General features: G+C 38.7%; 1 protein-coding gene across 1 annotated transcript in view; it reads right to left on the minus strand.

Annotated features, from left to right (window-relative positions):
* Positions 1-1,749: 1,749 nt before the first annotated feature.
* Positions 1,750-22,078, minus strand: part of ANO4 (anoctamin 4) — a 293,207-nt gene continuing 272,878 nt past the window's right edge. The window contains exons 25-30 of the mRNA XM_023749873.1: positions 19,865-20,017; positions 18,759-18,906; positions 12,458-12,577; positions 7,452-7,557; positions 4,813-5,008; positions 1,750-2,499 (exon numbers count right to left, since the gene is read on the minus strand). Of these exons, the coding sequence (XP_023605641.1) occupies positions 4,817-5,008; positions 7,452-7,557; positions 12,458-12,577; positions 18,759-18,906; positions 19,865-20,017 (719 nt within the window). The 3' untranslated portion in view covers positions 1,750-2,499; positions 4,813-4,816. The remainder of the gene's footprint in view (positions 2,500-4,812; positions 5,009-7,451; positions 7,558-12,457; positions 12,578-18,758; positions 18,907-19,864; positions 20,018-22,078) is intronic.

Raw genomic sequence — 22,078 nt, forward strand, 5'->3', positions numbered from 1 at the left:
GTGCTCGTTGTTGCAAGTCCTTCCCTGTCCTCCATCAAAGTCACGTACAGATTATCCTGTAATTTCCATGCAGTGAGACCTAAGTGGGGTTCCTAAGAAGTGACCCACAATTCTGGGGAGCTGGATGTCCACACTGGGCTCTCTCTTCCTCTGGAGGAACTGTAACTGGGGGAGACCTCTTGGTGTGGTGCTGCACCAACTGGGCAAGGGGCAGTGTGAATCCGTTCCTCTTTTCTGATGATGTCTGTTTTGGTTTCCGTGGTGCAGTGGGGTGCTTCAGCTTCACCCCCATGTCCTACTATTCTCTCAGGGGTGTGTTGTCCATGAATAGTTGTTTTCTGCTTGTGAGGGGGAGTCAGGGATGACCTATGTCACCATCTTTGCCTTTCTCCCCCCCCCAACTTAAACCCCACATTTTAAAATATTCACCACATGTTCCCTCTACCTAAAACAGGAAAGGCGTGTAAATGCATTCACTGTGCTGCTAAAAAGAAATGAAGGAAGAGCTGGTGGGAGGGAGGAAAGAGGAACGGAGGGATCTAGGAGGACAAGGAGGAAGGAAAGACTTGAATGCTAGAAACATATCAGGAATTGTGGTTGCCAGGGGCACTTGGAATAGCAAAGGCAGAATTCCACAGGTAGAAAATATTCTGACCATGGAGTTGTCTTAGGTTCAGTTTATGCTCAGATAAGGTAGAAAGTGGCCTTTAATAAGGGTTTACTTCTTTATCCTGACCGGTGCCTTGGGTGGCCCTCTACCTAGTTTTGAACGTTCACAGACCACCTCAAACCCAAGGAGGGGCTGACAATTCCCTCCCTACCACCACCACTCTCTTTGCCCCAAGTAGTAGGGGAGCAGCTGTGGTTGCGTCAAGTCCAAGGACTTATTAGGCCTCGGTGCTTGGAGCTTGAGGCCCAGCAAGCAAACGTTACAGTGCTGAGTCTGCAGAGCATGTTGTCTTTGTGTAACTCCTCTTTTACTTCATCTCTTGAGACTTTCCTTGGAAATTCCTCTCCCTGAGACTGGTGTGAAATATTTTACAGACTCCTTGACCGGTGGTTAAAAAGAAAACTATCCATAGCCTGTTGCCTTCATTTTAGTATAAAGCCCGTCTCCTTAGTGTAGGTCCTGAGAGTAAGTACTTCACTCCTAGGGACGCCCGATCAAGAGTACTAGAGGGATGAAGCTAAGAAACAGCGGAAGTTCCAGCTTGCCCAAGGCCACTCTGACTGACTGTTCCCATCTAAGGGATGAAAATCTCTCAGTTCAGGTGAACCCACGGCCAAAAGAAGGCAGTGTTTGAGGGCCCATGAAAGGTGATAACATGGTTCAAGGGCAGATTCTACACTACAAGCTCTGGAAGAAGAGTAATTACAACAACAGGCATTGCTTAGGAACACACCTGTTCCTCCAGAGACAGCCCCTGTACTAGGTTTAGCAGAACATACTAATTGGCAGGATAATCAAAAGAATTCTAAGTATCATTGGTCATATTTCCTATTTCCTCAAAGCGGGTCAATGGTATTTTCTAAGCTGCTTCTAATTGGTTGGCTCAGTACTCTAAGGTCTGGAAGCAAGATGGAAAGGGTGAGTTAGGCAGAAAAATGTCAGGGCTCTGCAGGGTCAAGGGATTTCTGAGGGCTGTTTGGGAGTGATAGACCTTTCTTTAAAGATTTCACTCTGCTATGATTCCTCTTATTCTATGAGAAGGAAATACAACAGAATTTCAGAAAACCCAGCTGAAAATATTCCATGTGCATAAATTTATTTTAAATTTTATTGCATCACATTATACAAGCATTAAACATGGCTTCATGTTGGTTGATGACTATTTAAATGTGAAAATTCATCATTCATGTCAGTACCTTTTGGCTATTTACAAGTAAGGACTTTATATATCTCTGTACTTGTATGTACATATGTAAGAATACATGACTATACATATGTACACACAGAAATACATCTATGGCCATACACATAGCTATAGATATGTCCTATATAATCATCTCTTCAGAAAGATCTGAAATTAAAAAAAAAAAGAAAGAAAAAGTTGTAAACGGTCTTGTTTGTGTTGCTTGGGTGACATGGAATTAGGACCGTACGATGACATTCTAGGAATGTGTGTCCAGGTGTCCGAATACCATTGTTAGCCCAGTGTCTGTAAAATTCCCATGGGATAGAATGCAAAAAAGGTAGCAAACAGGCTGAAAAACAGGCCCAGTATACAAGTTCCTCTTGGTTTTAAAAACTTGAGAATGTGACTGCCCATGACGTGCATGCTTGCTTGGTCGAGAATGGTCTATGGATAGATAGCAATTGTGTGCTGGACTGCACTGTGCTTTCGCAGGCAGTCCGTTAAGGGTGCCGACTCCCCCTGCTGCTGCCGATGTCTGCGACATGCACTGCGCTTGCATTTTAGTCATTCACTTGAGTGTGCTTTTGCACAGCCAGGAGAAGTAAACAGAATTCAGGTCCTTAGCCTGGGAATGAACTATGACCTGGAAAGAGAAGAGAAGGCGTTAAAACCCTATGTACGCACGCTGGCTTGAGGACACAATGTGCAATGGTTTGGACACACTGTGAATCAAAGGCCTTCAAAGCATTTGTCACCCCCAACTGAGTCAGGCATGGTCTGAACATTATTGTGCCTGCTTTACAGAGGGACAAACAGAGTCAGTCTGAAGCAAGGTGACATCCTGCCAACTGTTGGGGGAGTAGAGACAGACAGACAAAATACTATCCTTTTAAGCAAAACTTAGAAATGGCCAGGTTAGGCCATAATGATGAGGCCAGAAGAAACTTAAAATTGGTTACTGGCCCAGCAGCCCAGTAGGCCCTGAGGATAGAAAACGCCACTGCTAGGCCTTGTCTCTGGCCCCTGGAACTCCCGGGAGCAATTCTCTTCACTAATGTCTGCCTCCCACCTCACCTAATGCTGTCTGAGGCTGACCAGAGCCACAGAAGAGGTGATCAGAATGGGTGTGAGTGTGTCGGGGGATCAGGGGTTTGGGGGAAATTATAGAATCCCCGGAGGGTGAAGCAGAGTGGGCTTTTAAAGTATTGTTCAGTTCAACTTCTTTACTTTGCAAACATGGAGATCAGAATCCACTTCAAAGCCCAGGCCATACAGATAGAGAAGGGAAAAGCCAGGTCTAGAATCTGGTAAAATACAACACAATGCTTAGCAACAATGCAAATCCCGTATAGGATTCTTTAGCGTTTTATTGTTTTGTAAATGTCTCACTACAGAGACTATTTGAGCTGCATACTAAGTTCTGCCAAACAAGCAGGCTCAGAAAAATTAAGTCTTTTTCCCAAAATCACAGAACCAATGGTAGATCTGGGAAATGGCCAAATTACTAAGCAAAACATTTCTTGCCTTTTGGGAAGCCAAGGTCTACTTTGGACTTGAAGGCAGGTCCAGTGTTCAACATCTACACACCATTGTTATCCCTGGGGGCCCAGGGCCTAGTGATGTCCTCCAAGTCCACCCCCATGTCCAACTTATAATCACCTCCTGGACTCTTATCCCACATCTGGCTGGATACAACCTCACTAATTTAACAAACATCTCAACCTGTATGAAAAGTAGAAAACATATTTTCCTGCTGGATATCTCATTTTCAAAAATATTTTCAAAGTTAGTCTTCAAACAAGTGGAGAGAGAGAGAAAGGGGAAAAGAAATGCTACAACCCTAACTGGTTTGGCTCAGTGGACAGAGCATTGGCCTGCAGACTGAAGGGTCCCAGGTTTGATTCCGGTCAAGGGCACATGCCTAGGTTGTGGGCTTGATCCTCCAGGGGAGCATGCAGGAGGCAGGCAATCAATGATTCTCTCTCATCATTGATGTTTCTCTCTCTCTCTCCCTCTTCCTTTCTCTCTGAAATCAATAAAAATATATTTTAAAAAAACATTAAGAAAAAGAAATGCTACATTATATTCACAGAGCATCAAAACTGAGAGCTCATCTAGTCATTCCATCATGAGGAAACTGAGGCTCAGAGAAGTTAAGCGACTTGTCCAAAGACACACAGCTAGTAATTGACTTGCCAAGGTTTCAGAAGAACTTTTTGATAAGATATATGGGAACATTATGGAACTTTCTTACAATGTTTTTAGACTTCATCCATCCAACCTTTACTAATTCAATGTGCACTTAAATGGTGCCATGTGCTAACTAGTTGTAAGAATAAATAAACACCTATAGAGTCTTTCCTAAAGGTGCTTACAACTGTGCTGGGGAAGCCTGATAAATATTTGAAAAAATAATAAATTAGCAATACAGATCAATACATGCCAATACATGTGATTCTGATGCAATGATCAGAGATGTTTATAAGGAGAGAGTTTCAATAGGGTGATGAGTCTGGGGAAAACTTCTTAGAGGGTATGGTGTGACATGGGTCACCTTGGGAGGAAGCAATAAATGGGTGATATAGAGGTCATCTTGGATGAGACGAAAAGGTGACTTTAACCATAAAGAAGGGGCATGTTGCCCTGGGGATCTTAAAGAGAATAGCCAGGCTGGAATAGAAGGGAGAAGAAGGCTCATTTCAGGGAACTCTTAGGCCAACTCATGAACACTTTGACTGACAGGCCGGAGTGTGGCATGGAGGCAGAGAAGAGTTGCAGGCATTGTGTGTAAAAGGCATATCAAGTTGTAATTGCAATTAAAGTAGGAAACAAGCTGGTTTTGGAAGCTATTTTGATCCCTCTCAGTAGTAGAATAGCAAGCTTCGCCTCAGGGAGTTTAAAGCTCTTCCTCCCAACAAAGGAGAAATTTCAGACCATGAGCACATCTCTCACCTACCTTGTCACGGCCACTCGTTGTGGTGCGCTTTGCCATTTTTCTTCCTCTCCTTTCGTTCCTTCTGGAGACGCTCCAGTTCTGCTTCATACATCATCTCCTGAATCAAGTACTTCTCTCTTCTCATTCGATCCCTTAGATCTTTTGGGAGGTCTGGGATCAGATATGAAATGAGGTGCTTTATACAAAACACGAGGTGCTAAAACACAGAGGAGAATGCCAGAGAGTCAGGTGTACTGTCCATCCTTAGCTGGGAAGAGCTCTGGGAGTTGGTTCAAGAACTCTCACTCCAGGGACATGGAGCCTCTGGAACGTGGGATGAGGCCAGGGGAGGTGTGTGCGAAGAAAGAGGATCTCAAGATAGGTGAGGACTGAACTTGGTCTGATGGCACCACATAAGGAATGAGGAGAGGAGCCAGAAAAGGAGGTGGAGAAGGACTGGTCGGAGAATGCAAAAGAAAGCCAGGAGAATGTCTACTGGGGAATCCGAAAACCCAGGTTTGAATGTCAGCTCTGTAACTTTTACTACATAAGAGCTGTCTATCTACCTGAGGAAAGTCATTCTGAGCCTCAATTTTCTCATCTATAAAATGGGTGTTGTGAAAATTATATATAAAAATGTTTCTTTTTTCATTTAAAAATCATTTTTATTTTTCAATTAGAGTTGAAATACATTATTATATTAGTTTCAGGTGTATGCCCCAGTAATTAGACATTATATAACTTAAAAAGTAATCATTCAGATAAATCTCATACCCATCTGACAAAATACATAGTAATTAGAATATTATTGACTATATTCTCTGTGTTGTTCTTTGTATCCTTGTGACCATTCTATAACGACCAATTTGTACTTCTTAATCCCTTCACCTTTTTCACCAACACCCCTCACGTCTGGCAACTGTCAAAATGTTCTCTGTATCTATGAGTCTGTTTCTGTTCTGCTTGTTCATTTTTTTTTAAAGATTCTATTGTTGATAGATGTGTACTTAGTGCCATTTTATTGTTCATATTTTTAGTCTTCCTCCTTCTCCTCCTCCTCCTCCTTTTTCTAGAAGATCCTTTAACATTTTATGTAATACTGTCTTGGTGGTGATGAACTCCCTTAGCTGTTTCTTGTGTAGGAAACTCTTTATATGTCCCTCGATTCTAGTCTAGTAAATGACAGCTTTGTTGGAAAGAGTAATCTTGGTTGTAGATCCTTGTCTTTCACCACTTTGAATGAATATTTTTTTGCCATTTGAGAAATCAGCTGAAAGTCTTATGAGAGTACCCTTGTAGGTAACTAACTGCATTTCACTTGTTGATTTTAAGATTCTCTGTCTTTTGCACTTTAATTACGATGTGTCTTAGAGTGGGCCTGTTTGGGACTCTGCACTTCCTGGACTTGTATGTATATTACCTTTACAGTTTTCTATCGTTTTTTTCAAATAGGTTTTCAATTTCTTGCACTCTCTCTTCTCCTTCTGGCACCCCATGATGCAAATGTTGGGATGCTTGAAGTTGTCCCAGAGGCTCCCTTACACTATCCTCATTTTTTTAAATTCTTTTTTTCTTTTTGCTGTTTTGATACCACTAAGTACTCTTAATTTCATTTAAAACTTGGTGAATTTGATCCTTCCAATTAAGAGGATCTTTTGTATGTTTCTAGTATATTAAAATAGCTTAATTGTAATATATTGAAAATAAATGGAAAGTTCTAGTTGATAAGCCAAATAATTTCTTAATGCAACCCCATTTTTATTTTGTCTGAAAAGTTTTAAGACAGTGATGGATTAGAAATTTCTTTAAAGAGAGAATGAGTCATTGATAAACTAATTCCCAGGGAAGAGCAGCTTAATATTGTCTTTTCTTGGTTCCCTTAAATGAAGGGGAAAAAAACAGTGATGGAATAGGTTCAAGAGGTATAAGAAGCTTCTAGTCCAAGCCAAAAGGCAGCCTTTGCTTGTGTTAATTTGGCTTTAATATATGTGACAGGAGATGAATTTTCTATTTATGAGTATAGTTATAGAAATATAAACTATTTTTAGCAGCAATTTTCTTAAAGACTAAAAGAAAATAGGTAGTAGGTAACTTTTATTGACACATGATATATGCAATTACTAGGTAGATTATGCTATTTGAGTATAATTATACTTTTTAAGCCTATTCACTAGGTAATGAATACTTATTTGTGTGTTTGAGCATAAGTAATGTCATGATGCTACACAACCAGAGGCTGCCACTTATAATACCCATTCAATGTTTTCCAAACTATGGTCCTTGAACATCTGCATCAGGATCGCCTCGAAGGGCTTGTGAAAAGCAAATTGCAGACATGATGTATCAGTATTTCTGTGAACAGGGATGGAAAAAGAGCAATTTTCCTAGAGTTTAAAAACATGACCCTAGACTATTAAATTTAGGACCAATAATTCCTGACTTATCCATTAACAATCTACAATAGACTCTGAAATATTTCTTGGAAAATTCAAGGACTTTGATTAAGGAGAAGAAAAAGAAGATAAAGAGGTCATATGACATTATGCTACTGCTCCTGGACATGCATAATCACTTGCAAGTTCTCATACCTTACAGTTATTAATTATTTCTAGTTACATCATTATGTCAAAGGACACACAGGATCAGCTGAGAAAACTTACCTCAAACACAATGATGAAAGCCAGTCGAGCTGCTAGGACATGCCAGAACTGCAGTGTGTACCCATAGGGCACCAGTGAGTGAGGAGGGTCCCGGTAGTCCCGGTATCTATAAACATACAGGAGAATGTCACATTCCAAACTAGGATTTTCCTGACTCCCAGATCTCTTTCATTCCCACTATGTAGCCCTTATTCGTGGGAGAAAAATTTTAAAAAATTATTCTTTACATTTTCTTTTTAACCCATTTCGTACCGCTCAGGAGTTTTCTCGTGTTTCGCGCGCCATCTGTTAAGGACCGCTCACGAGTGTTCTCGTTTTTCACGCCCAAGGAAAAAGGAGCGAATCTAGATACTTATGTAAATTTTGTTTGGTCCCTCTTCATAGAGGAAAATGTTTTACGCAGTACCATACGTTAAAAAAGTACTAGGAACTTTAATTGTTTAATTGTTTGTTTTTGTAAATAAAAGTGTTATAATTATTGAAAAACAACACCTAAAGTGCATTATGATGATTTAAATAACGTGCAGTTTGCCCAAAAACGTGTGGTCCCTGGCGTATGTCTTAGAGATTTCTATGCAGTACGCAATGTGTTAACATTAGAAAACACATACTCATGGCTATGGTTATTTGGCAACATTTTAGATAATTTCTAGGTAAGGATCCAGTTGTTGAGAATATGCATCTATATGTTCAGCCTAGGTGTAGTATATGTCCGCTGTTGGATCCATCACGGGGCTCTGCTAACCCGTGCCCAGAGGAACACAATGATTTTTAAGGGAATTAAAACTCAGTGGTGCCATCCAGGCCAGTGTGGCTCTGTTGGTTGGAGTGTCATTCCGTACATGGAATGGTGGCCGGTTCGATTCCTGGTGAGAGCACATATGTAGGTTGTGGGTTTGATCCCCGGTTGGAGCATGTTTGAGAGACAACTGATTGATGTATCTCTCTGACCTCTCTCTCTCTCTCGCTCTCTCTCTCATCAATTAAAAAAATTTTTTTTAACAACTCAGTGGTGCCAATGAGTTGGCTGTCATCTGATTCGCTGCCTGCAGCTGTCTCCAGAATTGTGCACAGGAAAGTATCCTAGAACCAATTTGGGATTTGCCTGTCTAATATAATCTCGAGTAATTCAGGAAGCTTCTCTAGCTATGTTTTCCCTATTAACAAAATTAGGATCTCCATCTCACCCTGCTCTAACATTTTGCACTCCCCCTCTTCAATGAGTTTTCTGATTGTTGCAAGTGGAGCTCTCAGTTCATGCTCCAGCCCACCCCTGGTCCCGCTGGCCCCGCTGGTCCCGTTGGCCTTGTCCATGAGGCAGAGGTCTGAGGGAGGGCCATGCTTATTTGTTCCCCATGTCTCTGTTTTTGATGCAGTGCTATTTCTTTGCATAATGACGGGCTACATGGTCCCTGGCGCTTGTACAAAGAAAACACTTCCCTGTCCTGCTGTAGAAACAGCCAGAAGCCAAGCTTCAAAGCTAATTAAATCAGTGTTACGCCTCTAATCTTTCAGTCTAGTACCTTCAAAGACATTAAGTATCCCAGTGGCATTAATGTTTGGAGCAATTTTTTTTCAAGTGAGTCAGTTATTTTCAGAAAGAAACACTTTCAATTTGTTGGCTTCAATTTACGCACAAGAAAGGTGGAATGTTCCCATTTAAGTTAGTGCATTCTCTAAAGCTGCTTTTATTTCTCGAGAAACGGATAATCAGCTTGCAAACATTATTTTTCCTGCACAGGGTATAGTTCATTTATTCCTAATTTTAAACTATGAAAATGAAAGTGTATGTACAGTTGAAAGAATGATAGGTGAACCTCATGTAGTCCCCATCCAAATGAAGACCTAGAACAGGGGTGGGCAAACTTTTTGACTCGAGGGCCACAATGGGTTCTTAAACTGGACCGGAGGGCCGGAACAAAAGCATGGATGGAGTGTTTGTGTGAACTAATATAAATTCAAAGTAAACATCATTACATAAAAGGGTACGGTCTTTTTTTTTTTTTAGTTTTATTCATTTCAAACGGGCCGGATCCGGCCCGCGGGCCGTAGTTTGCCCACGGCTGACCTAGAACATGGTCAGTGGCTTAGAAATGCCTTACTGGCAATCCCAGACACCCCTGGAGGTAACTGTGGTAATTTTCAAACTTTATAGTGATACTACTCATGTAAGTGTCCCTAAAGAAAACAGTGCTTGCTTTTGTCTGCTTTGAATTCTATACAGACAGAATCATATTGTGCTATGTGTGATTACATCTTTATTATGGAATTTATTTTTGAGTTCTCAATTCTATTCCATTTTCTGTTGATCTGTTCCCTATGATACCACCGGACTGATTACTATAATTTTATACTAAGTCTAACATAAGGTAAATCTCCTCCTCATTAATATTCTTCAAAAGTGTCTTGATTAGTCTTCATCCTTTGCATTTCTGTAGAATATTATTTGGGCCCTCAGGTGCACAGAATTGGCTTAATCATAATTCTTAAATGTTTACAACTAACCTAATTGGTCTATTCATGCTCTTTTTATCTGTAACTTTTTATTCACTTAATACTTTAATAATATAATGAACTGTCATAAATCCACTATTCGACTGAAGCATTAAAACATGATCAGGAACTTACATCGACTTCTGTGCTCTTCCATCGCTTTCCCTTAATCCCCTTATCCTGAATTTCATTTTTATAATTAAGATATATATTATGTATACATATGTATATTCATTTGTCTGAATATTTTACTGTATAGTTTTATTTTCGAACTTTCTAGAAAGGATATTATACTCTATTTAGTTTCTGAGACTTGCTTTTTTTTTTTTTTTCAGTATCATGCTACTAAATTCATCCATGCTGTTGCCTGGAGCTAATTTATTTCCACTGCTATAAAATAGATCCTAGTATGAATATATTGTTGTTGTTTTATGTAGTGTATGTTTGGATTTATACTCACAAGGATGGTCATTTTTCTCTTTTCTCTCAACTTTCTTAACCATGGAAGGTCTTGAAAAACAAAGCTCAAGTGTATTCAGCTCAGCAAATGCCCTTTGAATAAAAGTCAGTTGCAATGTCTGCTACCACTCTGAGTTCTGCCTTTATTTATTAGTTAAGATAATTTTTCCCCCTGTGATCAGAACTGTTAAGATCTATGTCCTTAGTAACTTCAGGTATGCAGTACAGTATTATTAACTACAGTTATTATGATGTGCATTACATGTCCAGGACTTACATATTTTGAAAATCTTCACACATTTTGCCTATCCTCCTCCTCAACCCCAGCAACCAACAACCTGTTCTCTGAACCTATGAGTTTGGATTTTTTATTTGTTTGTATGTTTGTGTTTAGATTCCACATACAAGTGAGATCATACAATTTTTTTCTGTCTTATTTCACTTAGCACAATGCCCTCAAGGTAGTCCATGCTGTTGCAAATAGCAAGATTTCTTTCTATTTTATGGCTGAGTAATATTATATGAGTAAATTCAAGAAAATATACATCACATTTTCTTTATCCATTCATCCATCATGGGCACTTAGGTTGTTTCTGTGTCTTGGATATCATAAATAATGCTGCAGTAAACGTGGGATGAAGATATTTTTTTTGAAGGTATCTTTTTGTTTTTCTTCGGAGAAATACCCAGAAGTAGAATTGTTGGATAATATGGTATTTCTATTTTTAATTTTTTGAGGAATGTACATGCTATTTCCATAGTGGTTGCACCAATTTACATTCCCAACAATAGTGCACAAGGACCCCCTTTGCTCCACATCTTCACCAACACTTGTTATTTCTCATCTTTTTTATAATAGCTATTCTAACAGGTGTGAGGTGATCTCATTGTGATTTTGATTTGCATTTTCTTATGCGTAGTGATGTTGAGCATCTCTTCATGTACTTGTTGGACATCTGTATGTCTTCTATGGAAAAATTTCTATTTAGATGATCTGCCCATTTTTACATTGGATTGTTTATTTTTTTGCTATTGAGTTGTATGAGTCCTTTATATACTTTGGATATTAAACCCTTATTAGATATATGATTTACAAATAGTTTTTTCCCATTTTGTAGGTAGCCTTTTCATTTTGTTGGTTTCCTTTGCTGTGCAGAAGCTTCTTAGTTTGATGTAGTCCCACTTGTTTTTCTTTTTGTTGTCTTTGCTTTTGGTGTCAGATTCAAGAAATCATCATTAAGACCAATGTCAGCTGGCTTACCACCTATGTTTACTTGTAGGAGTGTTATGATTTTAGGTCTTATATTCAAATCTTTATTTCATTTTGAGTTAATCTTTGTGTATTGGCCCAATTTCTTTCTTTCTTTTTTTTCCATGTGGCTGTCCTATTTCCCAGAACCATTTATTGAAGAGACTGTCTTTACCATTTATATTCTTGGCTCCTTTGTCATAAATAGATAGATATTTTTTCCATTGAGTTTTTAGAGAGAATGGAAGGCGGGAAGGAGAGAGAAAAACATCAATGTGAGAGAGACACATCATTTGGTTCCCCTACCCAAACTCCTGCACTTGTCCTGACTGGGGCCTGGGATGAACCTGCAACCCAGGTATGTGGCCTTGACTGGGAATCAAACCTGTGACCCTTGGTCCGTGGGCCGATGTTCTGAGCAACACTGGCCAGGGCTTGCTGGGTATTCTTGATTGTGGGTTTTTCATTTGAGCATTTTTAATATATCATGCCACTCCTGATCAGCAAAGAGTTCCCTTGTATGTAACAAATTATTTTTCTCTTTCAATTTTTAATGTTCTACCCTTGTCTTTAACTTCTGACATTTTAATTATAATATCTTGGTGTGGGCCACTTTGGGTTCCTCATATTTGGAACTCTATGGGCTTTCTGGATCTGGATGTCAGATTTTAAAATTCTCCAGGGGATTTTAATGACTATTAAGGTTGAGAACCACTGTTTTAAACCAACTCAGTCAGAAAGGGCTGTCCGCGCAAAACCTCCCTGTGGCAGAGCGACCTCATCTTAGGCTGAGTGCCATGCTCACCTGCAGTATTTGAGAGGAGTCCCCAAGAACTCTCTGCCATCAGACTCAGGCTCAGATCGGTTCTCAAAGTCAGCGATTCGAAACACAGACAGGCTGGCATTCACGTAGCCAACCATGCACCTAAAACAGAAAGCAAATTCTGTTAGAACTCCTGCATCCAATTCACTACTTCCTAGAGTTTCCTGCAGATGTAAGTGCCTTTAGTTGGCCCTGCACTGTCAAAATCACTCAAGTTTGGATACACTGAAAAACCCTGGGTATGTTGAGTCAAGGACATTCAGGCCTTTTGTTCTAGTTCTTTTTGTGCAGAATCATCAAACAGAACATCAATGCATCAGAGAAATAGGTGAAAAATAACATTGCATGATCAGCATAAGTTATAGATAAGGCACGGCTTCTTTCATTGATGACATACACACACAGAGAGACGATGCACACATATAAACACATTACTTTAGTAGCAAATATGTATGCTCTCTCATAATGCCCTGAATATAATCTCACATCCCATGCTATAGTCATGGTAGACTATATTCCCTGCATGCTTTCATGCCTCTGCTCAGCTTCCCTTTTCTTTTGGGATTCCCTAATCATTTCTTTAAAAGTGAAAGTAGTGCTCATCCTTGTGCCAACTGAAATGCCACATCTTCTGGGAAGATGCCCTAATCAACCTTGTCATAGACTCATTCCCTTCTCCCTAGGATGCCGCTACACTTACTTCAGTTGCCATACTATTTGTACCAGAGTTGGCTCCATGCATGTATGTCTTCTCCTTTGAACTATACGGTTTTATTGTTTTTTGTTTTTTGAAGCAGAACAGATGTCCTGGATATTTTTGTATTCTTGGAGCCAGGACAATATCGTGAAGTGTAGGGATCCAGTAATGTTGATTTAAATGATTTGATTGGAGGCACACTAAAGCACCAGAGATTCTATCAAGGACTTGAAAATGGACCAGGAATAAAACTAGTATAAGGTTCTTGAGAAGATGGCTTTCATTCTGTCCCAGGGATCAGTATATTATAACACTAAATACTTGGGCTTTGCAGTCAAACTGTAGCCTTGCTGATTTTTAGACCTGTAATCTCAGAAAATTATGTAACTTCTTTAAGTGCCAAAAGTGCCCACCTCATAGAGTCATTGCGGGGATTAAATGAAATGATATATACAAAGTAAGTGGTATAGTGCTTAGGTTATAGCAAGATCTTAATCAATGTGAGTGGCTATTGTTAATCCATTTTATTTATTTTTTGTACCTAGCAAGACATCATTAGTAATTACTGATTAAGTGGATAAATCATGGTCTTCTAATTCTATTAACATTACCTGGTGTGAATATTCCAAGTTGCTGACCACCAAACCAAAATGCTGACATGAACATAGTTCTGAGAGCACAGAGGTTCTGTGTTATCTCATTCAAGAAAAATCACTAGTTTATTGTGGCCTTAAAAAAAATGAACCAAGCAGGACCCATTTGTCAAGTCACTCATGGGTGAAATAGTCAGTGTGTGTGTAACATGCCTTAATCCAATGGCAGCAGGCCTCCCCTGCTACTCCTTGGAAGGGTGATTTGGATTTATGTCTCTCTCATCTATGAATTGCCCTAGAACATGACATGAAAACAAATGAGTGCCTTAATGATTATTAGGTGTCACAGTGAGGGAACTCGTTTTTGTGAAATACAGAAAATAGTAGTCTTCTCAGGAGCTGGGCAGTGGGAAAAGAAAGGGACAACAAAAAAGGCCCAGCATTAAAATGGAATATTCACAACCCCTCCTTCCTTACAAAGCAGCTCTGAGCTTTATTGAGATTGAAGCTGCTGTTTAATGGATACTCTGTTCAAAAACTCAACTGAGAAAATCTAAATTCAAATGAAATACCTGTCTCATGGACTAAATACCCTACCCTCAAAGAGGATCCTTCTTTAAACTATGTATCAAGCATATTCATGTCATAAATCCAAGTTGAAAATATGCCTTTAGTGGGTGTGTACTCCTTCTAGATGCAAAGCATTACACATGAACCTAATATATACATATAGCTATCAGCTATGTGAGTTTTCTTCCCACATAATTTCCACAATCAAGGAAGTAGAGGAACTGCTAATACTGTCTAGGAATTTTTCTCACTAGGATAGAATATTAGCTTGCCAACAACAAATTGAGACAATCATTGATTTTAGAAAATGAGATTTCCATAATTTGCTGTATAAAGTTCAGCCAGATGGCATCAACCTGTCAACACTGGCCTGCTATTGCAGCAGTAGATTTCATGTCTATCACTCAGTTTGCCAGCAGATCTACATACCCTCACTGTGACACACCACCAGCTCCAAGTGAGACAGAGGAAAGCTGATGGCACACTGATAATCAGGGAGAAGTGAGTGTGGAGAAAAATGTATCAGGCAAAAAAAGGATTTCCAGTGAATATAAAATAATGAAATCAAGTTTCTTACGGGAGGGGTAGATGGTCTCTGAAGGTATTTCTAAGGAAGGAGATTCAGAAAATGCCTATGTAAGGACAGCACTGCTTGAATTAGGATGCACTCCTCTTCAAAGTCATTTCTGAGAAGACCACGTTCATTTAAATGTGGGAATTCTGGTTTGAAAACCATTGCCTGCTGTTTTCAGTCTTTGACTATGGGGGGAAAGGATGAACTAGGGATCATTATAATCAGTTTCAAGGGAAATAATTGACCCAGAAGCTGACTTTTGAATTTGTAGATTCCCGATAAAACTCACTGTAGAGTGTCTTTGAATTTTGCTACTAAATTTGCCATTTAGGTTTTAACCACTGTGACTCAAAATAGCATGGGTATAGGGTCAAAAGGTGAAAAAGCGAGGGGAAATAAGGTTGGGTTTATGCATTTAAAGTCAAACATGCTTTGTAGATTATTTATAGATACATTAATTTATATAATAAATTAGGCTAATGAGGTGAGGAAAGAAGAAAATTAATTTCCGACTTGTTGCAATAAAAATGTCAGACATTATGAAAAAAGAAGAAAACAGTTTTGTACAGTAAGCTTTATCTTTTAAAAAACAACTTTGCATTTGGTTATGGGGTTCCTCTCTTCAATTGATTTACAGTTTGTATAAATATTTAGTGTTCAGTAAGTTGCATATTTGTGGTTCATTCTGTGAAAATTTGAACATTTTGTTCAATTTTTGAACTCCTTATTATATCACTATTTCTACAGGAACATTAGTTTTAATTTATATCACTAAATCAGGTATATACCTCACAATAATTCTTAGAACTGCACGTTTCTGTTCACTAGGATAGGGAATGTTCCGAAACTCTAAACCATGTCTACCTAATAACAAAATAATTAGTTTATTACATTCAGTGGGTGGTGGTAGGGAATCATACTGGTTATTTATGATGTCTGCATAAGTTTGGAAGTCTATCTTTTTTAATATAAGTATTGCTATCCCAGCTTTTTTTTCCACTTCTGTTTTCAGGAAATATCCTTTTCTATCCCTTTACTTTCAGATTGTGTCTTTCAGTCTGAAGTGGGTCTCTTGTAGGCAGCATATGTACAGGTCTCATTTTTTAATGCATTCAGCCATCCTTTGTCTTGTGATAGGAGCATTTTAGTCCATTTAGATTTAAAGTAATTATTGATAGTTATGCAGTTATTGCAGTTTTATTGTTTTCTGATCGTTTTTCTAGTCCTATGTTCCTTTACTCTCTTGCTTTCTTTTCCTGTATGTTAATGATTTTCTATAGTGTTGTGTTTGGATTCCTCTATTTCTTGTACACCTCTTGGAGTTTTTTTTTGTTTGTGGTTACCCTGTGTCTCATGTATGCCAAGCTATGTTTATAGCAATTTTAGGTTGATGGGCACTTACGTTCAGACACATTTCCTTCACACTTACGTTACTGTCATTATTTTTACTTCTTTTTTTTGTGTGTGTTTCCCTTAATGTATTGTTGCAATTACACATTAGTTTTCTAGTTTTCTAATTTTGCCTCTTAACCTTTATATTAGCTTTATAGTTGGTTGATTTTCTGCTTTCACTGCCCTGTTTCAGTGAGAATTCTTTCTTTCCTATATTTTATCATTCATATTTTAAATCTTTTATTCTTAAAGAAGTCCCTTTAACATTTCTCTAGTGGTGATGAACTCCTTTAGCTTTTTCATGTTGGTGATACTTTATTTTCTTCTTCTTGTCTGAGAGACTCTATCTCTCTTTCAATTCTAAATGATAGCCATCCTGGGTAGAGTAATCTTAGTTGTGGGTCTTTGCTTTTCATCACTTTGAATATTTCATGCCACTGCCTTCTGACCTGCAAAGTTTCTGTTGAAAAACCAGCTGACTGTATGGTTCAGGATAGAGAGTACTGCATGAGTCTAGGCTTAGTATCTTCATGTGGGCTCCAACAGCTACACTGCCTTATGATTCTGGATTCACTTTTCTCTCTCTTTAGACAAAATGATTTTACAGCTTTTTAAAAAATTAAATTTATGGAGATGACATTGGTTAGTAGGTTTTGAGTGTACATTTCTATGATACATGATCTGTATATTGCATTGTGTTTCCACTGTCCGAAGTAAAATATATTTGGCCCCCTTTATCCTTTACTATTAAATTGATACAGACACTATGGAAAACAGTATGGTAGTTCCTTAAAAAGTTAAGAATAGAGTTACCCTATGATCCCTCTTCTGGGTATCTACCTGAAAGACTCAAAAACATTTATTTGCAAAAATATATGCACCTCTATGTTCATTACAGCATTATTCATGTTGGCTAATACCTGGAGACAACCAGAATGTCCTTTGATAGAGGACTGGATAAGGACAATGTGGTACATATATACTATGGAATACTACTCAGCCATAAGAACAGATGAAATACTGCCATTTGCAACAACATAGGTGGAACTTGAGAATATTATGCTAAGTGGACTCACTTCTCTTAGTCTCTCCTCTTCAAAGTAAGGGTAATAATGCTTGACTCACGACCAGGTTTGTTTTGAGAGTCAAATGCAAAACATATTGAAAGTGGTTTGAATAAAGGTAAGCTTTTTTTTTTTTTACGTCAAGAGAATGTTAACAACAGTTACCCTTAGAATTAAATGTATGGGTACTACAACATAAGTCTTTAAATCTCTCTTAAAATGGGATGGTATGCTCACTTAAGGTTGCTAGATAATTAGTGTTTAATGGCCACAGGTTAATGTAGTAAAGAACTTTATAAAAGCCTCTTCAAACAGCTGCACTGTGAGCTTTATTGTATTTGATCATCTATGCCTTAGAGTATTTACGTAGGATTAATGAAATTGGACCTAGGCCAGGGATACATTAATTCAGTTGTCTTGATTCAGTGGCACTTGACTCCTTGGGGCTACTTGAACTACAATGGCTGTAGAAAATGAATTAATTTGGCTCAGACTAGTAAACCAGAAGGCAGGGCTGCTTATATGAGTAGGCAACAGCCCATGTGGGATGATTTCAGGAGCACTGAAAATACCCTATGATCCTAGCACATACCCCACTCTGAACAACAGACACATAAATCCCACAATTTGAATTAGATTATTTTGACATTAGCCCAACAGGGACATACTGTCCATGAAAATATGTTAAGATTTCTTATCTTTTTTGCAAGGGTATACCAGTGAAAGCCAGGGGACTTGTTATAATTCTGCCAAGGCTTTCTCTGACCAGAAATATAGAGCCCTGGCTTTGGGAACCATTGAGATGATGCCACAGAACTGAGCTCCCAGGGAGTCGAGTTCACCCAATTTGCTTTGCAGTTATGTAGACACTGGTCAGGTCAATAGCCAGGAAATGATCATTCAGTTACTTATTTCACAAATATTTATTGAGTACCTCGTGGGTACTCAGCACAGGATTACATATTTCTCATATAGAATGTGCGGAGTCTACATATAAAGACATAAGGGGAACCAGATCATAACTATTCTTTTACAAACTCATAGAAGTGCCATTTATGTACACTACATCCTGTACCACTGTTCTGCTACACACAACAATGCCACACCACACATTTCTGAATTTATAGTCGTTAGGGCATGAGGAAAATGGTTAATTGTTGCTCTCACATTGGATTCCATTTAAAACTTGTCTGACCTCCATTCCTTTAATAGACCAGGATGCATTCACTTTGACAGAAAGTGTTATAATCATAATTCCACCTCCCCCACCACAGGCCTTCGTGTCGCAGGTTTGTGACCCAATTCCTCCAATGCAGAGGTTTCTGTCTGAGTGTCTAACACCACACAATGGCTAGGCAATGGAGATTCCATGATGGTTTTACAGCAAACTTACTTTTGCCCAGCTTCTCCTTGGCCTGCACAAGGTCCATACTTATAAGCGTACACCAAGCGAGGAATAAAGTCAGATGTTATCGCTATGACAAACGCATTTGTAATAACAGAGAGAATTCCGATGCCTTCAAGAATTCCATACCAAATTCCTATTCAAAGAGAAGTGTTGTATTAATTCCAGACACACAGCAGAGGTACTAAGTATGAAATTAACTGGGGTAACTAATTTTCAATAGTTCTTTCCAAGGGTCCTTTCATCTTCCCCAATACACTTGCAAATAGGAGTAAGAATTTGTACTTGCAAACACTTTGGCAGTGAAGGAGTTTGTGAAAGTGCCAACACTCATGACTTAAAAACTCAATCAGGATCAGACATACATAGAGAATTCTGGTCAATGATAAGGCACCCAAGCCCCCTCTGATAAGGCTGGCACATGCAATGTCACGCTGCCACCAGCTCCTTAGGGGTACAGACAGGGTTCCTCTGGCTCATCAGCAGATCCAGTTCCTGACACACTGACCCAGGAGAGGTGCTCACTGAATGTGTGTTTATTTCCTATGGAGGTTAAAAGATCCCTGTGAGCCAAACACACCCACACTCAAGCCTCTTCCCCACACACTGGCTGAGCACCTGCCTGCCCTGGGCTCAGCACTGGATGCAGAAATGAATACAAGTCAGTCTCTGATCACAGACAGCTCTCAAGAGGCTGTATCTGATTCAACTCAGCATCTCTAGTCAAAGACCAAAGGTCATCTCTGTCTTTAGGAAAACGGGATCATGCCTCATGTGACTCACACTTTTAAGTTAAGCTGATGGAAGATCTACTTTGAAAATAAGGGATAATCAAAAATTTAGATTCCAGTCTTAAGATAGAAATAAATTGAGACTGTATTTTTAAGTATAACTTTTCTAGCACTGGAATAGATAAGTCTCCAAATAGGCAGCTCTACTTCTTATCTGATATTATTTAAAGCTAACACAATTCTTTTGCAAGAGTTAGTTGAATCACCTTACATGGGAGCCATAAGTAAAAAACTCTAAAGTTGATAGTCGTTTTTATTTTATCTTCCGAATGGTTAATAACTTTTAAAACACATCCAACTTACCTATGTCTTTGGCCCTTGAAGCTAAAGGTCGCCTCCATTGTGTGACAAATTTGTAAGCATCAAGTCGAATTTCAATTACGTTATTCAGTAAGGCTAGAAGTGGTGCTAGGGGAAAAGCTGCCACAAAGATAGTTGTGAATCCAAACTGAAGAACTAGAGGAAAAACAAAACAAGTGTATTGGTTTCCCATGACTATTTTCAAAAGAATAATATGAATTTCTCATTGTTTTAACTCATATTCCCCTCCTAGTACCAAAGCACAGGGAACAGAAAGATGGGCAGGTATTGAAAAAAGAGGCAGTCCTGGGCCTAGGAGCAATGATCATACCTAAGGTCCAAGATCTGGTTTTCTATATACCATCTATAATAATAAAAGCGTAATATGAAAATCAACCAAACAGTGGGACGACCTTCCAGATGAAGCTGGGGCTGCGAAGGCCTACCCTTGCATGAATTTCATGCATTAGGCCTCTAGTTGTCTAATAAAAGGACAAGACATCCTTGGAGAAATGTTTGATTCCAGAGCTATGGTAGAGAAAATACAAGATGAGCCTGGAATATCTTGTGATGTCAGAAAGTTAGGAAGTGCTTTAGTGGTGCTCACAAGTAGATTTCATGATATGGGGGAGTTGAGAGATTGGTTGGTGAGGACTTAGGGGGTTCTGTGGGGGACAGAGGAGAAAGTTGGGGAGTATCTCGGAGTGGAAATGAAAAAAAATGCAACTAAAGGAAAAATGGGAGTGGTTATCAAAAACAAACTGTGCCTCTTTCATAATTTTGCTTCAGGTACACACTCTAGGAATATTATACAGCAATGAAAATGAAGTACTACTACCTGTAACAACATGGAAGAATCTAATCAACATCATACTGAATGAAAAAAGGCATTTACAAGAGTATGTAGTGTACAATTCCATGTATGTGGAGATTAAAAAAAGGCAAAATTAATATATGATGTTAGAAGTCAGAAAAGTGGTTAGGGAGGGTGTTATGACTGTGAGAGGAGACAAAAGAGCCTCTGTGACAGTGGCAATATTCTACTTCTTGATCTAGCTCACAGGATGGAAAACATTCCCTGCAAAGAGCCAGACAGTAAATATTTCCGGCTTTTCAGGCCATACAGTCTGTCAAAACTACTCAACTCTGCTGCTGTAATGCAAAGGCAACTACGGATAATATGTAAAACAAAAACAAAACAAAATGGTGTTTCTGTGTACCAATAAAATGCTATTCACAAAAACAGTGGCCTGGATATGGCCTACGAACAGTAATTTGCCAACCCTTCTCCTACATAGATTTGTTACATTAGTGTAAAAATACATTGGTTTGTACACACAGTTTATATACTTCTCTCACTATATATTATATATCAATGAATAAATTTAAAAATACAACAAAGCAGAAAGTCATTAAGAAATTACAAAGCAATAAGAATGAAAGTAAGAAGTGAGAGTTTACTGAGACTTGTTTCTTGCTGCCAAGACACCACAGTATTTGGGAGCGCTCCAGTTCTAGCCACACAAAAGCTTCTTTGCAAGCACTCAATACACCAACATTATTTGTCATTTCCTTCTTTATGGGAGAAGAGTCCATTAAGAGACCTCAAAGCATTTCTCTTAATGAATTCTCTTTATTAAGTTTTATTATGAATGCCCAAATTGATTTCTTCTCCAAGTTATATCGCTCAGCCATTTTGTAATTGAAACTCTGAAAATACCAGTAGATACTTAGGACATAAGCAATCTAAGACATATTAAGCATGAATCTATTGCTCCTTTTATTTTCAGATTCCACAGAAAGAACTGCTACTTTCAGAAGTAATGCACCTTGCCCATCCCTACCCCCAATTTCCACCCCAATGTTGCAAAGCTTAAACACAAGTTAAGAAAGAAAATCTATACACAATTATTATGCTAGGGGATTCTGTTAGCTTTTCTCCCCTAGGAGATAAGATTAGGAAAATAATAATAATAAGATAATTTGTACCAAGAGCATACTATGAACCAGGCATTTTCCTAAGCCTTTTCCATGCATTAACTCTTTTAATTCATACAAAGACCCTATGAAGTAGTTATTCTTCTTATCGTTCCCACTTTAGAAGTGAGGAAATTAAGACAAAGAGAGATTAACCACCTAAAGTTTCACAGATAATACAAGATAGGGCTGAGATCTAAACCCAGGTAATCTGTTTGCAGACCCCATGTTCTTAGTTAC

Source organism: Myotis lucifugus, unplaced genomic scaffold (genome assembly GCF_000147115.1).
Source record: "Myotis lucifugus unplaced genomic scaffold, Myoluc2.0 scaffold_10, whole genome shotgun sequence".
Classification (NCBI taxonomy): Eukaryota; Metazoa; Chordata; class Mammalia; order Chiroptera; family Vespertilionidae; genus Myotis; species Myotis lucifugus.